Below are 17,385 nucleotides of genomic sequence, written 5' to 3' on the forward strand. Positions count from 1 at the left end.
CATTTTGTATCACAGCTCAGGGGGATTAGTTACATCCCCAATGTTGGAATTTTATATTATAGACTAGAAAAAAATTCAGACACTCTTAGTTAGAGCGGAAGTCTTGACGTAATAACAATGCCATTTTCTACTCACGGCTCCATATTTTTTGTCTGTTTAAAGAAAAAGAGAAGAAGGAGGATGCACCATTATCAACAGAAACTACCGAGGAAAATGTCCAACCAGCTGTGGTGCTAAATGGGAAAGAAGAAGATCAGCCTGCTCAAGAGGAAACTGTTCAGAAAGTTACAGAAACCCCCAAAGGGAAAACTGAGACGGTTCCCAACGCCTCTCCGGAGGGGTCCCCAACTAAATCTCCCTCCAAAAAGAAGAAGAAGTTCCGTACTCCCTCATTTCTAAAGAAAGGAAGAAAGAAGGAAAAGGAGAAGGCTGAGTCTTGATCTCCATGTCTTCGAAGACTGATGCCTGATGTAGGGGTATGCCCAGACTCCTTCACTTCCTGAACCATGGTAGTGATGGCTCTGTTCTGTACTCACGTTGGAGACAAAGGTCTGATGGGAGGGAGGGGGAACTCATTCCGGAAGAAGATTTTTCTATCTAGGGGATTGGAACAGCCTGTTTCGGTACAGTTCAGTTACTGTGCAGACATTTGGGACCACCTGCGTAGAAAAATATTGACATTTTTATATTTGTCTTACACTGTAGTAGGCTTCTTTTCAACATCTCTCTACCACAACATTTTTGGATTTTTGTGGTTTGTTTCAAAGTTTTATCATTATTTTTTTTGAGTATTTAAGAGTGAAATGTGCTTACTTTAGTCATGTGGCAGTGAAGAGGGTTGCTGAATGCCTGCTGTTATTTAAATTACATCATGGGTGGGATTAATGAGAATCAGACCCTCTATTAACAGTGAATTGTCTGGTCTCTAATATATGCATTGATCAATCCTCTATTGCTATTTAATGTTATTTTAAATGCATTTTCTAGTACATATTTTCTCTTGGCGTTGTCAGTAATTATTTTTTGTTATAGCACTTATGGACTGGATATGCGTACCCCTAGACGGGTACAGCTAAACCTGTGTAGCACTCAATTGGCTAATATGAAATAGATCAGTAATAGCTCTATTATGATGTGTTGATGGAAAAGCATGATGCCTATTAAGGTGAGGAGCAAAATACAGTTAGTTCTAGTAGTTTAATCAGGTTTTAGGGTGAAAACCTTTGAAGGACCCTTTAGCTCCAGCCTGAGAGTGGTAAACCCAGATCTTACAGCAACACTGTCATTGCACAAAACATTTGGTAACATCCCTGTAAAGCAAGACACTGTTGGGGGAATTCACTAAAGTGATAACAACACTTTTCTAGCAACATGGTCTCTTTAACATGGACTGCGGCTGTAAAAGATTCTAATAGAATTACTGCCAGTTCGCAGATAATTATAGAATAAGTTCACCTTTACACATATAAATGCACATATTTTTCAGGTAAAAAATGTGTATTTATTTTTTTGCAGAAGCCTGCAGAGCATTGCATCAACAATTAATAGATCAGGGGGTACAATGTCAGGCTCCTGCAACCATTGCCTACAGCTTTCAGCTTGTACCGCTGTATGGCCATTCTGTTTGAAAGCTGTAGGAAGTGTTAATGTACTACCGGAGTGTTCGCCAGTGCCCTTGTAGTTCATTGGGAATTACAAGTAGTCTGCTGTGGTGGAAGACAAGACTTGTAATCCATTTATTCACAAATTTCTGAGGCGACTGTTTGGGTGAAACCTTGCATAGCTGCACGGTTTTAAAATTGTGACAGTGGATGCACTGTCATGGAGGGGGCAGGGATGCACTAAATATGGGGTAAACCTATCATTTAAGACCAACTCTGAGTTGGCATACAGAGAGACACCAGTGCTTAGAGTTGAGTATATGTTCTGGGAAGTTGTTATTAATGTGACAGCTTTGTGCACAGGGGCTCATGGCTACTAGGATGCCAGCGGCCCGGCAGCTTCCTAGCAACTGATGACTCATCCCCAGCCCCATTCATGTGCTGGCTTGAATATTTGCCAGTTGGCCGCTGAAAGTAAATAAAGGGGTTGGTATTACAATGGCCATATTTGGACAATAATGTTACAAACATCCCGCCCCTTTGTTTACATCAAATGTAAGCTGGGGAATCTCCTGGTTGGCAGCTGAATGGAGATAAGTCATCCATTGCTTTCGGCTACAAGGGGCTTAACATCCACTGAGGATGGAATGTCTGCTATATGAAGCCCCCCTTCATGCAAGAGATTCATGTTCCACATCCCAGACAGGCGCACTAATCTGTCGGCCACACCAACATTTGTCATGCGGAGGAGCAAGGGAATTCAAAAGAGTATCTTGTGACACCCTTTATGGATTCCTTATATTCTTGTGGCCTGTTTCTACTACCATCCCAGTGTTGCAGCATCCACCAACCTCAGTGTGGGATGCTGTGTCCCCTGCTGAGTGCTAAGGTTCAGTCCAATTCCTACAGCACTACAGAACAGAGCAGGTATGTAGGGGTCGGAGGAAGGAAACATGATGGGGAACAGGAACATAGGGATCCGACACACCTGTTAGTGTCAAATGCCAAAGAGCCTAGCAGAGGCACCAGCTCTGGCCCTAGGTATATATTGCCTTGTTTTGCAGGGAATTCTTTTTACCAGAAGTTTAGTGCAACAACAAATAGGAGGTGCTAATTGATTCCTGCTAACATGTTTGTTTGAAATGCAGACATTACAGTTGGGATCAGTGTTAATGCCTCCAAGCCTGGAGGTGAATGATTCTTTAAACCCCACCCAAAACATTTCTTAGTTTTGGATTGAGTGGAAGGGTTAGAACTACTGTCAACTGAACTGTTTATTGTGTTCTGGGTTCCCATTTAGAAGTTAAGAAGATAAGTGTTAGACAAATCAAAAAGTGAGTGGAATTAAAACTTCAGATTCAGATCACATTCAGAAGGAAGATTAAGCTAAACATTTGTTCAAGTAAATTTTGGAAGGGTTAAGCCTGGTATGCACTATCTGTTTTTTTTTTTTCATTCATTCCAGCGGGCTGAATGAAAAAAACTGAAGAGTTCAGGAGGAGCTGCTGTACTAACAACCTGATGCTAGTACAGCGATATCCTCCGGTGAGCTATTGTGTTCTGATAGGGGGGCGGCCCTCCGCCAGAACACATCAATCAGCTCTCTCAACCATTGACTGAGAGCACTGATCAGGTGCCAATAGGCAGACCTTTTTTGGTCATGCCCCTTCTACAGAAGCTGGCCAACCGGTTGCTATACACATGGGCCGAATGACGCCCGATATTTGGCCCATTTGTACGGTCCTTTAGAATATCAGGATTTCATTGTTGTCTGTGTCCATGAAGATTTCCCCTCACTTCCTGTCCAGCCAACGGGTGTCAGACAGAATAGAAAGAGAACAGAAATCTTCTTATGGGGACAAAGATAGCAGTTTAAGTCTGACAGACACTCTAATGCTTGCCACTTCTATCAAAGAACTTAATGTGTATGTAAATCCTAACAATTAACTTCTCTACATTTCTCCAGTTTGGTCTGTTAAGTGTACCATTCAAAATGTTTAATTATATCTTTTTGATGAGTTAAAAAATACCGACAGAAATTTTGTGAGCTGATGACTTCTTTTGATATCTGCCTGTACTGTCTGCTACCAATGAAATAGTTCTCAGCTATCTCTGAGGACTACCGAACCACACCCCTCTGTTATGGACAATAAGAGAAAGTCAGTGTTCCTTAGTTCTTTCTTGTTTCTGTTGTCCTGATACAGAAAGAAGAGTGTGCATTGTCACCCTAGGACAGTGGTCTTCAAACTGAGGCCCTGGAGCTGGATGTGACCCTTTGCTTGCCTCTCTCCAGGCCTTGGGGCACTATTCCATCCACAACTGACATTAATGATGGGGCACTATTCCTCCCACTGATACCAATGATGGGGTGCTATTCCTCCCACTGATATCAACTACGGGGCATTCATTTTCCCACTGATACCAACAACATTCCTTCTGCTAAAACCAATGATGGGCATTTTCTACTCCCAGTGGCCACAGTCTCCCCCCCCCCCTCCCAAAAAAAAAGTCTGAATGACAGTCAACTGACCCTTTGTTTAGAAAGTTTGGAGACCCTTGCCCTTGCAATGTGTTATTGGCAGGGTAACCAGATGCAAATAATGGAGAGAAGCTTGAAAACAAAAAGAAAATAATGTCTATCACACCCAAGGACTGGGTGGCTATCATATATATTTTTTATTTCTTTTGGGTTTAGATACACTTAAAAAAACTTCTGGCTAGAGTTGGGTTTAAGGGTTTCAAGAAAGTGGCTTAAAACTCGATTAAATCATTATAAATGCTAGATACACACATTGCTCCTTAGACTAGGGTTTACCAACTTAAGCCTGTGTTAATTAGACCTATCTCATGGCAGCCAGTAATAACTTATAATTCACTCACCTAACTTCAGGATCCTGAGATGTTTCTAGGTGTGAATCACTGAACACATCAAAAAATAGCTTACCTTGTTAAATAAGCCTTCTAATTAAGAACCCATGCCTCCGTTTTGTGAACGGGACAACCAAATATCAATAAGTACAAATATAATGCTTGTACAAAAGGGACATGAAGAACAGTAAGGCCCGGTTCACACTGATGGGACAGTCGCTCTGACTTTGGAGTACTTGCTTTAGAAGTCGGACCCCATTTAGTGCAATGGAACCGTTCTAATCGTGTAACTTAGAAAAAGGTTCCAGCACTACTTTTGGTCCGACTTTGGTACAACTTGCATTGACTTCTGTTAAAGAAGTCGCATGCATGTCGTGCCGAAGTCACGCTGGGGTCCAACTTCAAAGTCATGCGGAACAATGCATCCCTTTAACGGGGTATTTATGCCCAGGGGTGTAAAGTATCTACCACGTGACCACTGTGATTAATCAGGAGCTGATCCGGTCTCTGACAGCTCAGCCACTGTGCTGGGATCACGCACTGAACATGCAATCAGCACAGAAAGCACTGCTGCCCATGGACGCATATGTGCAGTGTGTGGGCATTAAAGCCAACTCCTTTGTCGCCACACACATGCGTTACGTAGGCAGCAAGCGGTTACACAACCCAATACTCTCCCATTTTTTAACAAAAAATAAATAAAAATAGTCTAGCTCATCGGTCATATATTCTACTCTCTGCATAGTAGGAAGGGTGTGATTATGTAAGCCACCTGTTATGTTATTACCAATGTGCATGCTGTTTAATACCCAGGGGGTTCTTTCAGAGGGGTGGCAGGAAAGAAAGGCCTGGTCTTACAACACTACCTTGTTTCTGATGGATCTAAAGCTCTTCTGCACTCTGAGGCTCGGAAAACATTTGGGACAGGTAAACATCTACCCCTTTCTCTACTAAAATGTAAAGGGTCCCTTTCCCCTTAACCTATATTCACCTTATTGTAAAAATGTAAAATTAAAAATAACATGGAGTCCAAAAGAAAGTCATCCTCTAATTATTTCATCTATATATAGGATGCATTGTAAGACATACATTGGCTTTTCAGGTAGAGAAGAAGAAAGACAATTCTTCAAAAGGGACACAGACATCAATAAAACACCTTTTGGTAGTTCAGTGGAAGGCTAGAACCTTTTTCCTGATTGCAGTCTATGCTTCCCCACTTCATGTATGGTAATAGAAAAGAAAATGAAGGGAAATTTCCTAAGCAGGGCCTCAGATAGCAATAAAAACACAAGAAAAGTTCTAACCCTATCTCACGCTATTAAAAACGAATTAAAAAAAATAAATAAAATTGTCTGAAGTTACACTGAAAAACACGACATGGGTTTCACTTTCTTTCACTCCACTTTATCCCAATTTGCAAATAAATTGGAACTCCAGGCAAATATTAATCATGCAGTTAAGTTGTTGCTGCCAAAATCACTCAACCAATATTTTTGACTAAGTCCTGCTGCAGTTTAGATTGAGGATCTGGCTCTGCTGTCTGGTAGAGAAGCTTAGATCACAAAATTAGAAATCCGTTGCCACATGCAACTGTGCATTTAGCTGTTTGCATGGAGTTCAACTTTAATTAAAGTAGAACCAAAGGCAAAAAAAATGGTATCCTAATCGTACAGTACAGAACACAGTCTTGATATTCATAGACCCATAGTACAGGTGATATTTTGGATGGTGTAAGGGCTTGTCCACGCTTGACTACATTTTGAATGCTTAACAAACGCTCCTATAGCATTAGTATGGGCTTTAGTATGGGTGTAAGACTGGTGTTGTAAAAGCCTTAAAAACGCTCCCTAAATGCCCTACGTGCAGTTTTGAAGCGTTTTAAGAGTCTTAAGACACGTTAAAACTGCTCCACAAATTGTGATATTACAGAAGATAAACTAATTTTAATGCACTGCAACTGCGCTGCAAACGCCTGCCAGAGTATTTGCGAAGCTTTACCACAGACTTGAATGGGAGGCGTTGAAAGGCTTTAACCACTTGCCAACCGTGTCACGCAGATATACTGCGGCCCAAGGCACTCCTGAGCGAAATCACATAAGGGTATGTCCTACCTGCTGCGCGGCAGTGGGACCTGATCGGTCGCGTGCACAAGCGTGTACACAGTCGGGTGCACGGCTGTGCTGTCAGAGGAGAAGAGCCATATAGTTTCTTCCTTCTAAGTAGGAAAACCGATATGGCTCCTCTCCTAGTCACTCCCATCCCCACACAATTAGAACATGCTGAGGAAACACAAGTTTAACCCCTTAATTGCCCCCTAGTGTTAACCCCTTCCCTGACAGTGACATTTACACAGTAATCAGTGCATTTTTATAGTACTGATCGCTGTATAAATGTCAATGGTCCCAAAAAGTGTGAAAAGTCTCCAATCTGTCCGTCGCAATGTTGCAGTCCCGCTAAAAATCGTAGATCACGGCCATTACTAGTAAAAAAAATAATAATAATAATAATAAAAACGCCATAAATCTTTCCCATAGTTTGCAGACGCTATGACTTTTGAGCAAACCAAAAATATGTAGAAGAATATATATTGGCCTAAACTGATGTAGATTTTTGTTTTTTTTAAGCAAAAAGTAAAAAATATTGTATCTTTTTTTGTTTATAGTGCAAAAAATAAAAATCGCAGAGGTGATCAAATACCACCAAAAGAAAACTCTATTTGTGGGGAAAAAAAGAACGCAAATTTTGTTTAGGAACAGTGTCGAACGACCACGCAATTGTCAATTAAAGTGATGCAGTGCCAGATTGTAAAAAGTGCTCTGGTCAGGAAGGGGGTAAAATCTTAAAATCCTGACTCGACATGAAGCCTCAATTTTGAAGCGAAGCAACGAGAATGCGTCATGTTTTCATTATGTGAACAGCACTGGCATTAGAGGGGCGTTTTTACGCCCCTCAAATGCCTGCTTTTATTGCCAGTGTGAACTTAGCCTAAGGTGGAAGGGGTTTGCCTTCTATGTCCCAATGGGGAGTTCTCCCCTCACTTCCTGTCCCATAGTCAAAACAGGAAGTGAGAGGAAATCCCTCTGAAGTAAGGGAATCTTATTTTCTCCAGAACTAGTGTTTCCCATTGGAAGATTTCCCCATTGTTTCTGTGTTTTGATGACATTCCAAAATTGTAAATTTTCTTTTGCTTTTGGTAATAATAAACAGGACAAAAATAGAGAGTGACTGTCCCTAACGGTGACACAGTCATCAGTAAAAACCTGACAGATCTTCTAATTCCTCTCCACTCTATCAAAACTAAAAAAAGAAAAGCGTTGCCTTTAGTTATACTTTAAATGAAGTTCTAGGTGTTTTCCATGACAGTTCAACAAAAAAAATCCTTTGTTTTCAGGAGGGCCTGTTTAAATGTGCTGCATTAAATTACATTGGAAATAAGTCCTATCTGCTGTATTCTGATATTTTGATATGTTAACAGATTAAAGTGGTTGTAAACTCTCCCCCAAAACTTTGTCCCATACAAATCAGCATACAAAACCCTAATGAACACTGCTTGTAGATAGCTCCTGACTTGCTTAGTAATGTTGTAATCCTTTTTGTTCTTTATAATGATGTCACTGAGCATGCCCAGATCTCCCCCGATTTACGGCAAACTCTGTGTACTTTGTCTATCTATTACAAGGAATTCTTACGGCACACAACACTGAAATCCCAGGAGGCTGTAGAATCATTCAGAGCTTCCTCCTACACCCCATGTGACCATGTGACATCAAATGCAGTGTAAACCAGGGCATGGGACAGCATTACTGCAGTCTTATCAGCTGAAGCTGATAAGACTGACAAAGGCAAACACTAGATAATCTGCACAAGTAAATACTATGAAATAAAACAAGTCAGCTATGAACAGGGAAGCAGGGTTGCCATAGAAACGTTGGATTGAGAAGGAGGCTTGGTTAACAGTACAGGAAGTGCTCATTGTGAGGACGGAAATACACTCCACTGTCTGCCTAACCCCTGGAAACAAGTTTTTTAAAGTTTCTTTAAATATTTAAAAATATGCGATTTTGGCTGAATTACAGTGGCTATAGTTTGATAATTACTTATTATAATGGACTAAATGAAAAGAAGCATCAGAATGGGAGAGTTTACTTCCTCTTTAAATCACAAAATGCAGTTAAAAATCTACAATATGCAAGCTAAAATGAATTGAAATGTGCTAACATGCATGCATCTGGTATGAACAAGCACTAAATGAAGGATCACTCATACCACTGTTGGTATATTAATCAGGAAAAGGTGAAGACAAGGCATTTTTTCTGCTCAGATTGCTTCCTGGATTTCCTCTATCAGCAGTAGAAAATATTGCAATATTCAGCTGTACTTACATACAAGAGCACTTGGAACTGTGTGACCATATAGATTGCTGCAGGTCCTGAAATCAGACCTAGTCTATGCTGATCCCTTACTAAAAGCCCAGTGAGGTCGCTTTTCACATCAATGCACTAAATTCCAGCAAGCCATCGCTGGTCTTCAGTGTCATGCAAATACATAAATGTGGGTGTCTATTACAAAGTACCACATATTAAGTCCATTGAAACAGTTTTTACTGTTCATGATCTACGTTGTAATGTTTATTACTACGGCTGTACTATAGAATCATGTAATCATTCAAATTTTCTCCTCCTTTACACACAAAACTTTGGAAAAAGCGCAGTACTGCACATAAAAACCTGCATCCCTACCTGCAAAAATGCTGTGCAAGTATAAACGCATGCAATGATGTTAGTCATAAATGCGCGGTACTGCATTGGTGAGAGGAGTTTAATTTCAGATGCCAAGTCATTAAGGAAAATATCTTACTTTGGACCAGACTGTCATCTCATTTTTCTTCAGCTACATTAAGCTTCTAAAACTAAGGGAGGCCATACATGGGTCGAATTTTAAAAGACTTTTCTTTCGAAAATCTTATCTAAGAATTTACGTTCGTATTTCGCACCATTAGTGGGCTGCAGCAACAGCCGATTTTCCTGCAGCAATCAAATTTTAATAATCAGACATGTTGGATATTTTTTGAAAAACAAACGATTTTCTAATCAACGATGGGAGAATTGTGTGAGAAATGTAATCGAAAAAGAAATGCGCATGTGCAAGAAAAGAAGATTCCTAGCCACGAAAAATTATTTTCTGTAGCAACATGAGGTGAAATTGAAGGCTTGGTTGGCCAAATTTCGAAATCAATGGTGGCATCATCGGATCACAAAACGCATTTTCGGATTTTCAAAAGAAAATTCTATCGAAATTCGACCATGTATGGCCAGCCTAAGGCCTCTTTTACACATTCATCCAGGGCCATACACCATCGTATTTCTGCAATAAACGTGGCCAGGTGTTGGCAATTAGCTATGACCCCTCAGCCTGTAAAAATCAAACAGGCCGACTGCTGCAGCATGTAATCCCACAAGGAATGCTGACATGAGGTTTAGGGCATAGGTGTGCGCAGCATATTTCATTAGGGTGTGCACCCCAGGGACGTGCGGTGAGGTCAGTGGCTGGTGAGGCACTGGCTAGTATCAGAGCCAGATACACACAGGTTACATATGCCACGATCATTAGAGCGAGAGCAATAATTCTATCACTAAGCCTCCTCTGTAACTCTAAATATGTAACCTGTAAAACAAATTTAAACGTCACCCATGGAGATTTTTAAGTGATGATGTTTGGCGCCATTCCACAAGTGTGCTCAATTTTAAAGCGTGACATGTTGGGTATCTGTTTACTCGGTGAAATATCATCTTTCACATTATAAAAAAAAAATAGGGCTAACTTTAGTGGGGTTTTTTTTATTATTCATGAAAGAGTTTATTTCCCAAAAGTCTGTTTAGTGCCCATCTGCAGCCTCAAATGCGCCCATTATTGCAGCCTGTTTAGTGCCCATCTGCAGCCTCTTACATGCCCATTATTGCAGCCTGTTGAGTGCCCTTCTGCAGCCTCTAACATGCCCATCACTGCAGTCTGTTTAGTGTCCATCTGCAGATTCTCCTTTGCTGATCATTGCCGCCTCGCCAGTACTGGATTACACAGATCCGCTATCTTCTGTGTATCCGGCGCTCATTTATTCACAGTCCCTTTTTCAGGGGGGAAAAGTGCGGGTTATAAGCCAATAAATATGGTAGATAAATAATAAATTATTATCTTATAACATACAGCATAATAATATAGGATTTAGTTTGTACCTTTTTAGCAGCAGATTTTCATTCTCCCTCTTAACTGTGAGAAAAACATAGGATTATTGGTAAATTTTATACCCATAAACACGTTTCCTCCTTGTAGTTAAAAGGGCTGGAAGGGTCCATTTGTCTTTTAGACACATGCCGCGTCTATGACACTGCAGTGAGAGGCGTGCATCCACTGCAACATTTTTATTGTACAGCTTGGACCAATGGTGCTTTACTATTGGTCCAAGGCTCCAAGCTGGCACTGTGAGCTCATCCTCTCAGCCTGCTGCAAACAGAGTTCCAGCTTATATTTAAACTGGCTGCTCTGTATGTAGCCTTTGACAGGCTGCGCAAGGAGCCCGTATCCCCAGAACCATAGATGATAGGAGCCCCAAATTTTGACCATTGGTGGGGTAGGACTTCAGGTATGACCCCAGGTCCCCGAGCTACAACCCTCGAAGTCGATCATTTTTTATCTTAATGGCAGGTGAGGCAGACCCTGGTGCACCCCAAAGCTCAAACACACGTGTGTGTGTGTGTGTGTGTATATATATATTCACACATACATATATACACATTCATAAATAAATGTAAACAAACATGTTAAAATGATTTAAAAAAAAAACAGTAATGTTTTAATACATTTTACATCTTATGGAAGAGCCAGTTAAAGGGAGATCTTTCTGATCTCCCTGCCAGCACAGAACCATAGTCAAATGTGCATGGCAGGGGCATTTTATGAAACCAGTGGGCCAGATCACTGTGCAAGATCATCATTTGGGCCCTTATGACGAAAAAAAAAAAAAGCGCAGCATGTGCAGCGTGCTGCGGCAAAAGTTTGTGTGTTTTTTTTTCATGGCTGTAGGTAGCACCGAATGGTTACATAGTACAGGAAAGATGACCGATGATTGAGCCCCCGTTCATACTGGTGCGGCTTTGAAGTTGCTTGACTTCAGGACAATTTTAAAGCTGCACATCAGTGCGATTTGCACTGCCGATTTCATTATGGCTTGCTGTTTCATACAGCAAAAATCTATACAAGTCGCAATGAAATTGGCAAAAAGTAGTGCAGGAATCTTTTTCAAAGTCGCTGCGACACGAGTTTTTGAGCAGTTCCATTGTCAGCATTGGGGTGCGACTTTTCATGCGATTTTAAACTATAAAATCGCACCAGTGTGAACAGGGGCTCAGGGGTTGTCTGCTGCGGCCTTTAGGCTCCCACTCAGCTCCTTCCTGATGGGGTTGCTAACCCCCCACAATTTTCTTTTTACTGACTAAACATGAAAAATCTACTGACAGAGGGCATTTTTTTTTTTTTTTTTACTGAGAACCTGAAATATGACAGAAAATCCTATTAGAACCAAAGAGGGGTAGGAGGCAGAAGAGGGGAGGAGGGGAGCGGGGAAAGAGAGGGGGTTGGTGAGGGGGTGACAGAGAGAAGAGGGGTGTTCTCACAATCATGGCCCCAGGCTGGTCCCCCTGAGACTCAGGCAGCCAGGATCTAGAGCTGCTGTATATTTAACCACTTGCCGCCCGCCCTATTACAAATTGACGGCGGCAAAGTGGTTTCATAATCCTAACCGGACGTCATATGACGTGATTAGGATTATGAGCCGCTGCGCGCCCCCGGGGGCGCGCATCGCGGCGATCGTTGTTGCGGGGTGTCAGTTTGACACCCGGCAACTACGATCTCGGTAAAGAGTCTCCGACGGAGACTCTTTACCATGTGATCAGCCGTGTCCAATCACGGCTGATCACAGTGTAAATGGGAAGAGCCGGTGATCGGCTTTCCCTCACTCGCGTCTGTCAGACGCGAGTAGAGGAGAGCCGATCGGCTGCTCCTCTGACAGGGGGGGTCTGTGCTGATCGATTATCAGCACAGCCCCCCCGAGGATGCCCACACTGGACCACCAGGGACACCACCAGACCACCAGGGAAAAGGTAATAAAAAACCATAATCCTCCCTAGACCACCAGGGTGCCAGTCAGCACAATGGGTGCCAATCAGTGCCCATAATGGATGCCAATCAGTGGCCACAATGGGCATCACTGATTGGCATGCATTATTGTTTGGCACTGATTGGCATCCATTACTATAACACCGATGCCGCCTATGAGTGCCCACCTGTGCCGCCTGAGTGCCCACCTGTGCCGCCTGAGTGCCCACCTGTGCCGCCTATGAGTGCCCACCTGTGCCGCCTATGAGTGCCCACCTGTGCCGCCTATCTATGCCCACCTGTGCCGCCTATCTATGCCCACCTGTGTCGCCTATCCATGCCCACCTGTGCCGCCTATCCATGCCCATCTGTGCCGCCTATCCATGCCCATCCGTGCCGCCCATCCGTGCCAGCTATCAGTGCCAATTTGTGCCACCTATCAGTGTCCGTCCGTGTCGCCCATCCGTGTCGCCCATCAGTGCCGCCTATCAGTGCCACTTCATTGGTGCCACATTGGTGCCCATCAGTGCCACCTTATCAGTGCCCATCAGTGTAGCCCCATCAGTGCCCATCAGTGAAGGAGAAAACGTACTTATTTACAAAGTTTTGAAACTGAAACAAAAAAAAACATTTTTTTTTTCAAAATTTTCGGTATTTTTTTATTTGTAGCGCAAAAAATAAAAACCGTAGAGGTGATCAAATACCACCAAAAGAAAGCTCTATTTGTGGGAAAAAAATGATAAAAATTTAATTTGGGTACAGTGTGGCATGACCGCGCAATTGTCATTCAAAGTGCGACAGCGCTGAAAGCTCAAAATTGGTCTGGGCAGGAAGGTGTTTAAGTGCCCTGTATTGAAGTGGTTAAATGTGCTGCCTTCACAGCAGCGTGTGCAAGTCAGGGGGTGGAGTGTGTGTCAGGGCAGACATAGCAGGGATAGTAAGTGAGGCAGGGCAGAATCAGCCTCCTCTGTCCTGTTTGTACAACACACTGTACTGGGCTTGGACAATTGGATCGGCACAGTACAGTGAACCTGCCCCCAGCTCACAGGCACCCCCTCCCCTGGCCAGCAAGGGTGGTGACAAAGCAGATCTAGCACCGCTGTTAAAATAGGAAGGATTACTCATGGTTGCACATGGGATGATCCACTGAATGACACTGGTGCACAGGGTGATTAGGGTGTGCCCAGGCACATCCATAGCACCCCATGCACACGCCTATGGGTTAGGGGCAAAATAGTGGCCCTGTATACAGAAAGTTTTCATGCAGGGCAGCTCATCTGTCCCTAAACGCAGGTATTCGCTCTATGTGCAATTACATTTGAACAGATACTGAGCCTGTCATTGATTAGTACAGGCAGAGCATTCGCAGCTAATCACAAACACCTGACCTTATCCACCCAAGATATATGCTGATCTGGGTGGTTTATGGCCCTAGACGGCCAAGTGAATAAGGCCTAAAACAATTGTAATGTAAATGTTTTGATTTTTTTTTGGTAAAAAAAGGATTACTGGTCTTTTAAACAACTACATCTTCTATTACACTTGTACTAATGGACCTCAGGCATTCTTCATGAAGGTAACGTTTGATTATTATTCACACTATCTGCACATGATTCTTCACATCTTAACACCCTGAATAAACCACTAATAACATTAGATAATAGTCACCGCAAATGTTATTGTGTTTATATTAGTTATGAATATAATCTATATGAAATGTAATGATTAATTAAACTTCTGGTTCGCTATTTATTTTATATCTCTTCAGCTTAGAATTTGGGGACCAAACGGGATACATTATGGTGGAATCCCACTGAACTCACACATTCTCTCCTACCACTACTATGCTATGTATCTTTAGAATCAGTTTACAAATACATGCACATGACCAATTCAGTTTGGTGCTCCAACGTACAAGCTTTGAAAATAACTGCCAAGTTCAATGTACGATGTAGGATAACAGTGTAGATTAGCATTTCTTATAGAAAAATCACAGGATATGTACTTTGATTGAGGACTCAAGTTCCCTACCTACAGTGTCCTTTGTCTCCGCAAAGCAGAGATAACCATTCTGTGGACTGAAACCAATGCAAGTTCACCTTTTCCAGAAAAAAGCCTATGCAGTGGATATTAAAAATCTGTGCAGATTTGTAAAATCTTCAATAATTATGTTGTCATATCTGTAAGCCATTTTGGCCCCTCCAGAAGCCTAGCTGAGAAATTCCCAATTAGCAATCCCCAAGACTTGCCTTGTTGCTAGGAAGTAAAAACCATTGGCCACTCTCTGAAGAGCATCCTCAGCCAATGGCTCCTCCAGAGGGCGTTTAATAGGGGGTAAGGATGAATTATTTTGGCTGAAAACTTGCACCACTGCCCCTGGTATGTGCTCAGATTAATGGGTCATGTTCAGCTGGAGGTGCCAACGCAGCTTAAGGGGGTGTGATTGGATGGAGGTAAAAACTTTCCAATTTTTCAATAAATGCGTGCCATTTAAAAAATATAAATTCTTCCCTGCAAAGCTAAACATCGTCTTGAGAGGACCGACTCAGGAAGCACTTGATAGCTCCATAAAGGTTACTATAGTATGCTGGTTCAATGAACTAGCATGCGGCAGATGAGTAAGGACATGGCTGTTTCCAACGCTGGTGTCTACTGAATAATTTTTTGGAAAATTTTCTGGTTGTCTGTGAAGTAATTATATTTTTATTATTGGTTTCACTCTCAAAATGGCTGTCTCTGTTTTGTCTAAACGTTTGGGTACAATTTACATTGATGTGCACTGCTTCAAGCATCTTAAATCTCAGGGGGTTTGTAGTAATCCCTAGCCTAGATTTGCCTTACTCACGAGAACCTGATACAAGTTACTCAACGTCTTTGACTTTCAATGTGCTCAGTGGCTGAGCGAATAGGCTGTGTGTCCTACTACTGCTGTATGCGCAACCTCAACTGCCCTTTGTCTGAATGAGCCCACTAACATTATATTGTGTCTTGTATTCCACATGGGAAGTGTGATGTCTGACAATCGTAATAATGGTGTTCTTTATTGTATCCTTTATGTATATAAATCTCCACAAATAACATTAGCAGTTATTGTGATGTCTATAGACAATGTATATATTACTTCTTCTACTGCACGGGCTTCTTGCTTTGTTCATCCACTGGAGCCTCTCTTTATGGCTGTACCTGCAAATAAACTGAATTCACAATAGAATGCTATATGATGGTGTGTCTGTCTTTAGTTTTCTTGAGGCATAACTGTTTTCTTAGCATTTCAAGCAACTTCTATGGAGTTAAGTGATGATGAAGAAGGACCGCTAAAGCCTCTCGGATTGTTGGCAGGGGATTGTGTGATGACAGACTGTTGGCCTAAAATCCGACCGTTAGTACGCTCCTTCAGACAATTGTTGTCCAACTTTCAGCCAACAAATGTTGGATGGCAGGCAATGGTCTGTTGTCAGATTTTCGTATCATCTGTACACAAGTCCCTCACACAAAAGTCCAAAGTACAAACACACATGCTCGGAATCAATGCTCAACAAACACAGCATTAGCAGAAGGTGCCCAAAGGGTGGCACTCAAGAGCTGAAATTACACGTAGTACGTCACTACAATCGTGTTTGTTGGTTGACAATTGTGCGCGGTTAGTATGCAAGACAAGATCCAGGCACAGGCTCTTTTGACAAATGTCTGATGCTCTGTTGGCCAACAATTTGATCATGTGTATGAGGCGCTAAAACACACTGTGTCTGTAGACACATGACCATTACAACTTTAACAGCCAACTGAACATCCCATTTCAAACACCATAGGCATTAATATTAAGCTGCCCCCTTTTCATTGTGGCTCCCTTCTTCTGGGAGTATGACTGAGGTATTTTGTGCCCAGTATTTAGTATGGTTGAGGACAGGGCTCCATGCAGGGGATTGCTCACCTATGTGCTCCATTTTATGTACCTGTTAAGAATCGATGTGACTGAGACACCTGAATTCTTTATATAGGTGTGGCTTCACTGGGGCAAAAAACTGAAGCAGAGCCTCAACTATACACCTTAGGGTTAATTTCCACTTAAACTGATACTAAAAAGAGAAGTGTTATATGTCATAGTTCATACCACTGTATTTTTATTTTTTATTCTCCAAGTCAGCCTTTCAACCAGGGTGCCTTCAGGTTTCTTCAGGGGTGCCTTGGCAAAATGCCTAAAGATTTTCCAAAAATTGTACATAAGCCAGCAGGTGGATCGAGACTGCCTTTTAGAAAATAGATACTCCTGCACTAATAGGAAATGTGAACAGTGTATATATAGGTGCTGCAGACACCGTAAGGGTCAAACACCACCCAATATGTGGAAAGTAAAATAGTAGTTGGTGTTGAGCTCTTAAAGAGTATAAAGTTTGCAAAATTCTGATAAATGCAATTAATTGAATAAATAAATAAATCAAAGTGAGATGAAATTAAAGCAAAAAATAAAATCTCATATATCACAATAAAGTGCAAATGTGCAAAATCACTGAACCCACATGAAACATGAACCTACATGAAAACGGGGAAACAAAGGCCATGAATGTAGGCTTAACAGTAGCTGTGAAGATAAAAAATATAAACATACATATATATATATATATATATATATATAAGGAAAGAGTCCAGAATGTGAACGGCTGGGCCCTCTTCAGGGTCCAGTGTGCAAAGTGCAAGTGTGGGGGTGTTCTACAGAAACATCGTATGGCAATGAAGTGACATCTGGTGGCACTGTGACTTTAAGTGCAAG

The 17,385-nt window shown here is 41.9% G+C and overlaps 1 protein-coding gene across 5 annotated transcripts in view; it reads left to right on the forward strand.

Annotated features, from left to right (window-relative positions):
* The window catches only part of ADD2 (adducin 2), a 127,816-nt gene extending 111,983 nt beyond the window's left edge, over nt 1-15,833 (forward strand). For 4 of the 5 annotated variants that reach the window (XM_077469428.1, XM_077469427.1, XM_077469426.1 and 1 more), the window contains one exon: nt 163-15,833. In XM_077469428.1, coding sequence (XP_077325554.1) covers nt 163-440 — 278 coding nt within the window. In that variant the 3' untranslated portion in view covers nt 441-15,833. The remainder of the gene's footprint in view (nt 1-162) is intronic. The other variant, XM_077469430.1, reaches the window with a different exon arrangement.
* The last annotated feature ends 1,552 nt before the right edge of the window (nt 15,834-17,385 follow it).

This window comes from Lithobates pipiens, unplaced genomic scaffold, assembly GCF_037356315.1.
Source record: "Lithobates pipiens isolate NorthernLeopardFrog02 unplaced genomic scaffold, aLitPip1_a1.2 Scaffold_8, whole genome shotgun sequence".
Lineage (NCBI taxonomy): Eukaryota > Metazoa > Chordata > Amphibia > Anura > Ranidae > Lithobates > Lithobates pipiens.